General features: G+C 56.4%; 1 protein-coding gene across 1 annotated transcript; it reads left to right on the top strand.

Annotated features, from left to right (window-relative positions):
* The first annotated feature begins 1,153 nt into the window (after positions 1 to 1,153).
* On the top strand, positions 1,154 to 5,076 carry LOC138091451 (cystatin-C). The gene is made up of 3 exons (XM_068987277.1): positions 1,154 to 1,488; positions 3,880 to 3,993; positions 4,777 to 5,076. Exons 1-3 carry the CDS (start codon positions 1,243 to 1,245, stop codon positions 4,855 to 4,857), a joined length of 441 nt encoding a protein of 146 aa, XP_068843378.1. The 5' UTR covers positions 1,154 to 1,242; the 3' UTR covers positions 4,858 to 5,076.
* Positions 5,077 to 8,267: the final 3,191 nt, after the last annotated feature.

The raw sequence follows: 8,267 nt of genomic DNA, 5'->3' as shown, positions 1-8,267 counted from the left end.
CCCATCCCATCCCTCACAGTTGTCCCAGTGCACCGGCTTTGAGCGCCCTGTTTCATGCATCAAACTTGGACTGGCGATCTATTTCACATATGGTAATATACCTGTTTCAATGCTATTCTCTCAAATCATCCCACCCTCTCCTTCTGCTACAGAGTCCAAAAGTCTGTTCTTTATATCTGTGTCTCTTTTGCTGTCTCGCATATAGGGTCGTCCGTTACCGTCTTACACTTTTTAATGTGTCTCCTAGAAAATGTAGTTATGCACGGGTTCGCATTACCCCTCGGTCAAGCGGGGGCTCTACCGCCTCAAGAGTCCCCCGCCACCAGCTACAGGCCCCAGACACCCTGGCCAGGGAGAAGCCCCAGAAAGGTGTGCGGTTGAATAAGTAAACGAGTTGTGAGAAAGAGAACCCGATGAGCTTCTGTGGGGAAGAACTTCCCGGGACGGGGCGCAACCAAGGTCTTCCTCCCGCTGCCTCGGAAACCTCCGCCGTGCTCTCTGTGGACTCCTAGACGCGGAGCAGGCGCCCGGACGGCCAGGAGGCCGAGACGCCCTCTCAGGCCAGGAGACAGAGTTCGGGTGCACAAGCTTCGCCGGCCCGGAGCGGGGACACCCTCTGAAAGACCGCGGTGAGCCGGCTAGAGGAGCGCGGGAGAACAAGATCAGGACTCGGGGACAGACTGGGGGAGGATGGGGAGCCATGGGAGGAGGGCGGGGCTGGGGAGGAGCGGGCTCAGTCGGGCGGACCGAGAACCCGGGGGGGCAGGGCTAGGGTGGGGGCCGTGGGCGGGGCAACTGGGCGGAAGAGGTGGGCCAAGTGGGAGGGGGCAGGGCGGGTGGGGACCACGGGAGGAGGACGGGACTGGGGGAGTGGGCGGGGTCGGGCGGACCGAGCATCCCGGGAGGGGCAACGGGGCGGAAGAGGCGGGGCCAAGCGGGAGCGGGCGAGGCGGTCCCCCACAGCCCAGGCGTAAAGGCGTTGCAGCCGGCGGGGAGGCTGGGGACCATGGGAGGAGAGCGGGACTGGGAGAGAGTGGGCGGGGTCAGGAGGACGGTGACACCGGGAGGGGCGGGGCCAGGGCGGAGGACATGGGCCGGGCAACGGGGCGGAAGAGGCGAGGCCAAGTAGAAGGGGGCGGGGCGATCCACCACGGCCGGGTCATAAAGGCGCCGGGGCCCGCCGGGCGATGCTAGCATCCACGGATCGTCCCTCGACTGCAGTCTGTTTGCATCTGAGAGACCATGGTGGGCTCCCCGCGCGCCCCGCTGCTCCTGCTGGCCGCCCTGATCGTCTCCCTGGCTCTGGCCTTGAGCCCTGCGGCCGCGCAGGGCCCTAGAAAGGGTCGCCTGCTGGGCGGCCTGATGGAGGCGGACGTCAACGAGGAGGGCGTGCAGGAGGCGCTGTCCTTTGCGGTCAGCGAGTTCAACAAGCGAAGCAACGACGCTTACCAGAGCCGCGCGATGCGCGTGGTGCGCGCCCGCAAGCAGGTGCGTCCGGCCGGGCAGGGTGCGGAGATCAGGGGCCCCAGGTCAGGCCTCAGGGTAGGGGCGCGGGGACTCTGCCCAAGCCCGGCCCCCGGAGGGCGAGGCCTGCGCGCAGTCCCCAGCCCCGCCCGAGGGCCCCCGAACTCGCTCGGGAGGGCACCCCCAGCCCCTAGAGGCCCCGGGAATCGCCAAGGATGCAATTGCGTTTCTCACCCGGGCGCGGCCCCCGGCCTTTCCCGGCGCCTGCAGCCCTTCGCGGGACTGGCCAGCTTGCTAGGTAAGCTCTGGGGTCACTGGGTCCCGAGGCTCATCGCGAGCTGTCAACTAAATGACCACAGACGAAGGAAACTCACACCTGACTGCCCACTGAGTGATTCTTTAAGCACCTTTTCCTTTTAGCTGTTTATTTTGACGCAATTTCAGACTTACAGAGCAGTTTCAGAAACAGTACCTAGCATAGAATCACTGTAGATTCTTCACCCAGATGCCCTAACTGTTGAAAGTTGCCATATTTGCGTGATCCATCTCTTCCCCACGTACCTGTGTGTAGGGATGTACGTATATGCATTTATTTTCTGAAGTTTTTGAAGGTGAACACTTCTGTGTATATTTCGTAAAAGCAAGCCTTTTCTTCCGTAACCACAATACAATTTTGAAAATCAGATATCAACCCTGACGCTTTGATACGCAGGTCTTATTCAGATGTCACTGACATCCCACTATGTCTGTTACAGCCAAGGATATTCCTGGGCCCCGCACCTCAGCCTCTGTCCTGTGATCTCCTTTACTCTGGGGCAGCTGCCGGTCTGTCTCATGACCTTGGAGTTGCTTCTGATGTGTCTGGCCAGTCATGGCTCAGACGGTCACCAGGTCTGGGTTTGGCTTGATGTTTCCTCTAACTGAGCCTTGAGTCACACAGAAGAGGCGAGTTCCTCTGAGCTTCCTCTCCGCAGGTGCCACTGAACACACCTGGCCTCCCGTGGTCCTCTCATCATCACGCAGTGACCTGGGGGTCAGACACACCAAACACCCTCCTTACAGGAGGCCTGGCTGCTCTCCAGAGAACCTGGAGGTTATCAGCAAACAGACGAGTTCATGAGTGGGCCCTGTGGTCTCAGGTGTGTCCCACGGCAGGGGGCCTGGCCTAAGGAAACAGGCTCATGGACTGTGGTTCATCCACATGTCATGTCCATAGGAGCAGCCTCTGGGCTGTGACGTCACACCCCCACCCTGAGATGGGCACACTGTTGCTGACCTCTGCCTGGGGTTCTGGCCAGAGAGGAGCCTGTTGTCAGAGTTGGGAAGAGGGCAGGAGGGAGAATCAGGAAGGGCTACAGGGCTTTGCACTGGTCCTTGAAAGAAGGCTAGAGTTGAGACCATCTGGCCTATGTCCCCTTGGAGAGTGGGATGCAGCCACACAAGCAGCGGCAGTGTGGTCCTGCCTGCCAGCCTCAGGGCTTCCTGCTCCCTTCTCCCGAAACCACAGGAGATGAGTCAGGGCCACAGCCATCTCTCCTCCTGTGGCAGTGGGCTGGTGCCGTTCCCTTTGAATGGGACTGCTCTCCCCACTTGCCAGGTCCCCCCCAGCCTGCTCCTCTCCAGGGTGACACTAGCTTCTTGGCCATATGGGAAAGTGACAGCAGAAAGGGATTGTGGTTCCACCAGGTGGGACTTGGAGCCGGGTCCCTGCCCCTCATGCTTCTGCAAGTTCTAACCAGGCACGTCTCGAGTGCCCTTGTGAGGCTAGAGTTCACATCTCTCCTGTAACCTCAAGTGTAAAAGACCCAGAGGATGTGCCACACTGTCAGAAGTCACACTTAAGAGGAAGGCATACCAGGCAGTCTTCTGTTGGCCTGAACATCTGTGAATGTGAAGCTCTTGGTTTCCCCTCTCCGAGAGGGAGTGAGTAAACCTGGACTACATACAGGGAATGGGATGCCATGGGCTCCACAGTGGGGACTGAAGTTCCCCTAAAGTGGAGTCACTGGCAGCAGCCTTCCTGTGGGTGCGGCGTGGGCTATGGCCGCACCTTGTGCTCAGGCCCCGCCCTGGCCTGGGGCGCTGGTCGGTTGCTTGTCCGCACCCTGGCTGGCTCCTCAAAGCTGTGCCTTCTGTTCCTGGACCTGGTCAGCATATTGGCCTGTGGATTCCCCTTTCTGGGTCCCTGTGGGAGACGCCTGGTTGGAGCAGCTGGTAAAGAAGTTCCAGGGAGGGCCTGGGATACAGGGGCTGTCGAGAAGCCACTGTGCTTCCAGGGTGCGGCCCTGGCAACTTGTGACCATGGACTTGGGGTGTGGTGGGAGGAAGGTAACCACGTGTGTGTGTGTGTACGCGTGCGTGCACATGTTCACGGTCACAGGGTGTGCTAACTGTGTCTGCTCTCTGCATGTCCAGGTTGTGTCGGGGATGAACTACTTCTTGGACGTGAAGCTTGGCCGGACTACATGTACCAAGTCCCAGACCAACTTAGACAGCTGTCCCTTCCATGACCAGCCGCACCTGAAGAGAGTATGTACCTGCTGGGAGCAGGGATGGGGGTGCCCTTGGGGACACATCACAGCTGTGGCTGGGGGTGTGATGGGGAAGGGTACATGTGTGCACATGACTGCTGTGTGTCTATAGGGGGTTTCCACCGGGGAATTGGGGTACCACGTGCTTTAGGGGTTGTTGCCTGCCAGATGGAGGACACAGCTGGGGGTATTTGCTGGGGAGCAAGAAAGGGCCCTTTAATCCCATCCTTGTCCCCCACCCCCACCCCAGATTAGTAGGCTTTAGAGGCTTGTAAGGGCCTCCCAGGTGGCACCAGTGGAAAAGAACCCACCTGCCAATGCAAGAGACATAAAAGATGGGGGTTCAGTCCATGGGTCAGGAAGATGCCTTGGAGGAGAACATGGCCCGCCAGTATTCTTGCCTGGAGAATCCCGGGACAGGAGAGCCTGGCAGGCTATAATCCATAGGGTCGCAAGGAGTTGGACACAACTGAAGCAGCTTAACACGTATGCATGCAGAGGCCTGAACCGTGCTGAAACCCTAAGATGCTGCCCACTCACCAAAGCCCAGGCTCTCCCGGGGGCTTGGCTGGTTCTCGGGGGTCTCAGGGAGGGCTGCACTCCTTGGTCACCCTTCCCAGGCCCCACCTCTGTGGGGGTTTCCTGGACCTGTATCCCGGCCCCTGGGTCCTCCCTCTGGACCTGTCTCAGTGCCAGTGCTCTGGAGAGGGGGGCTGGAGGGGGGTGCACCTCAGTCTTTAACTGTAACCCTGACCCACTGTTCCCCTCTTTCCTTTCACAGGAAAAGCTGTGCTCCTTCCAGGTTTACGTCGTCCCGTGGATGAACACCATCAACCTGGTGAAGTTTAGCTGCCAGGATTAATAGGGGACTGGGTGTCAGGCAGGCCACTGACCGCCTCTCACTCATGCCCCTGCAGAGCGCCCACACCTGCAGTGGGTGACTGCCTACTGGCCGTGCCCTCCCCATGCTGCCCCCGCAGACACAGGCTCCTTGGGCATTTTCTGATCTGCCAGGGGGCTCTAACTTGTGTCTTTCTTCTAATTGCTTTCCAAGTGCATGGTGCTCTGCTATTTTACTCAATAAAAAAGTTAGCAGCTACACATTGAGTTGCTCACTGTCTCAGAAGGTTGAGAAGGAAGGGTCGATGCTGTTACTTTACTCCTCTCACTGGCTCTGAGGGCAGGCACAGGGCGGGGAGCGGACACGGCTGGGAGCTGGACCTTCAGCTTTGGTGACTTCTGATGGTCAGACGGGAGCGCAGGGGACCTGAGCTGCTGACCCCAGAAACTTGGCTGCTGTGTTTGCAAAATGTCGGACCATCCGCCGGGGCTGGACAGGTGGGCGGGGAGTGTGATGGAGTCCGAGGCATGGACACCCTCTGAGGAGCTGCCCGTGTGCTGAGCTGATCAGACGGCTGGGATGACTCACTGGTCATGTTCCCTAGAAGCAAAATAAGGAATGGTTTATGTCATCCTCTTTCCACAAACAACTCTGGGCACCTACCAAAAGACAAAAACTAAAAATATGTGTAACTGATGGAAACGGAGTAGGGGGAGTACCCACCGGAATCCAGGTCAGTCAAGGTCGGAATTGAGAGTGAACTAGGAGAGCTTCCTGGATACGTTTCAGGAGCTGTGGAATCTATAGGGATTTTACTCATTCACACCCCACCCGCCCTTCTCTGGGCTTCCAGGTGAAACAAGTCTTAGCACAGCTTGCCACGGAAGGCATATAGAACTTAAGACACACAGTGGACTTTCTTTTCCTAAGGAGTGTTTAATCAATAGGAGATGGCACCTGTCAGTGTCACCATCACTGGGCAGCAGAGTGGATATTTAGTGCCCCCAGCTGGGAATGGTCCAGTCCTGCTCCCCGCTCCCGGCACTGCCCTCATGTTGACCATTCACCCCAAGGGTGACGCTTCACAGGCTGCTCTCCCAGAGGCTGTTTCCAGACACTCGCCACACTCAGGGCAGCATTGACCAGCCCTCCTGTTGTGCCGTGGTGTCCACAGAAGGCGAAGTGACAAACAGGACTCACACAGGTGGCTCTGAGGCCAGTACCCTAGATGCCATGGTGCACCTGCAGAACTTGAACTGGGATGCCAGGAAGAGGGTGGGAACTGTGCCCTCCCACCTGCTGCTCCCTGACTCACAGGGCCCCCAGGGCCTCCCCTGTCTCTATCTTCATGTAGTGCATAGCAGAGCTTTCTCACCCCAGATGGGACTTAACAAAAGGGCTTTGGAATTCGAGGAGTGAAAGGTTGCCCACAGGCCTTGCACTGGCTGGATCTGGACCTGGGGCTGGCCCCTACAGGGAGTTGCGGGACTTGTGGACACAGAAGTGAAGGCTGGGGCAGCCTCCCTGCAGAGGCTCTCCTGGGTGGAAAATCTTGACTTTCCACAAGTCAGCCAGCATCCAGGCTGACTTCCCATAAAGTCATCCCTTTGTGATGCCTCCAGTGCCCTGTTCCTGTGGAAGTCAGGGCGGTCGGGTTGGGATGTGCTTCGCTTGGCTCACCTGTCTTCACCCAGCCCCCTGTTGCGCAGCCCACACCTCAGGGTTCAGGTTAGCACCACCCCAAGTCCCCAGGGAGTAGGTGGGAAGGCTTGCTGATCAGGAGGCCACCCAGACCAGTGTGTCTAGGGAGGAAACGTAGCTCCTGCCACATTTATCTTCATGGTTGTACTTTTAGGCTTATTTATCTTAAACATAAATAAAAGAGTGGCTAAAAAGCAGGATTCAACTGAGTGAATTTGAAAGTCTTGATTTCACCCAAGGGCTCATGAAATCTGGTAGCATTTCATAGCAGGACACGAGGGCATGCAGAGGAGTCCTAGAACATGGAAGCTTCTATAGAGAGGAGGATGGGCGAGGAAGTCAGCAAAAAATAGTGTGTGTGTGGGGGGCATATTTTGGGCCCAGATGCCAGGAAAGGGAGTAGGGAGGACATAGGTTTTACCATGTGGGTTGCCTCTTCTTCCTCTGGACCTCCCACACGACAGGTGACTTCATGGTGCTGAGCAGAAAACCCCATGTGGTTGATTAAGGTGACATTTCTGAGGAAGGTGAGACTACAATTACGTGAGGCGTTAAATCCAAATTTTGTATCCTGGGGTTTAGCACACGTGACACCATCTGGGGACTGTGGGTTTTCTCTTTGTGTATAATTTAAGTCATCATATAAATAGATTTAGCCCAGTGCCTGGCTCTGGACGAATGCTCATTGATCTGTCTATATTTTGCAGTCGTTTGACAGGCTGACACTCTTTGCATTGACAGGTGCGTCTAGAAGCCATCTCTTGACTCTGGGTGGGCTTGTGGGCTTCCTTCCACCAAAAACTGCAGAGGAAGTGGCCCTGTGACCTCTGGGCTGCAGAGAAAGCTTCCTTCCCTGAGTTCCCTTGGACACTTGCCCTGGGGGAAGCCATGAGGAGATGCTCAGAGGAGCTCACAGCCAAAGCTGACATCACCTGCTGCCAGGTGCCTGGGCCACCATGGATGTCCAGCCTGTCTGGACTCACCAGGGGCTGCAGCCCTGATTGTCACCTGACTATAGTCCCAGGAGAGCCCCAAGCAAGTGAAAATGGCTGGACTGCACCTCCCAGTGTTTGAGGGATTTGTCACGTATGGTGGGTCTGGGGCTTGTGCCTGTGGGCACTGGCACAGAAGGGGTGATGCCCAGGGAAGCTGGGTGAATGTTCCACTGGCCATGTGACCTCCCAGCTCCCTGCTGTGCTGAGCTGCAGGTGTTCAGGGTGGTGGGGAGGGACCAGGGAGCTCCTTCCTTGTGGGGTCACGGGAATCCTGTGTGTTCATGTCTGTAAACACTTAGAATGGCACACAACATATGAAGCCACTGAAGTTTGTCACATAAATGCATCTCACGTCTCCAGTCAGAATGTCAACAGGTTTTAGTTTTAGATGGTGTCTTCGAAGAGTCTAACATAACTTTTTCAAATGAGATGATTAGGCTCTTTTTTTTTCCCCCTTGTGGATTTTCCAAGAACTTCTTCAAAAGACAAAGCTTATCATCATTCCTACAGCATCAGGGGTTGCTTTCTGCATGTCAGTGGTGACTCTAGCTGGGTTCATTTTTCTGTGCCAACTACTCCATTTGAAATATCATGTTTTCATACCTGTTAGGTAAGAGTCATCCTCTCTATTCTTTCCTAAATTTTATTTTTAATATGTTATATTTATTCTTATGGATGAAATTCCTTTTCATGTCCAAACAGATATTCTCTCTCGTGGCTCCAGGCAGCAACTGA

The sequence above is a fragment of the Capricornis sumatraensis genome, chromosome 15, assembly GCF_032405125.1.
Source record: "Capricornis sumatraensis isolate serow.1 chromosome 15, serow.2, whole genome shotgun sequence".
Taxonomy (NCBI): domain Eukaryota; kingdom Metazoa; phylum Chordata; class Mammalia; order Artiodactyla; family Bovidae; genus Capricornis; species Capricornis sumatraensis.
Note: the sequence above shows the minus strand (reverse complement) of the source record. Positions and strands in the feature narration are given on the sequence as shown.

Coding starts and splice junctions, on each gene's coding strand:
- LOC138091451 (XM_068987277.1), top strand. CDS start 1,243: ATGGTGGGCTCCCCGCGCGCCCCGCTGCTCCTGCTGGCCGCCCTGATC. Junction 1,489..3,879: donor TGGTGCGCGCCCGCAAGCAG/GTGCGTCCGGCC, acceptor CTGCATGTCCAG/GTTGTGTCGGGGATGAACTA. Junction 3,994..4,776: donor ACCAGCCGCACCTGAAGAGA/GTATGTACCTGC, acceptor TTCCTTTCACAG/GAAAAGCTGTGCTCCTTCCA.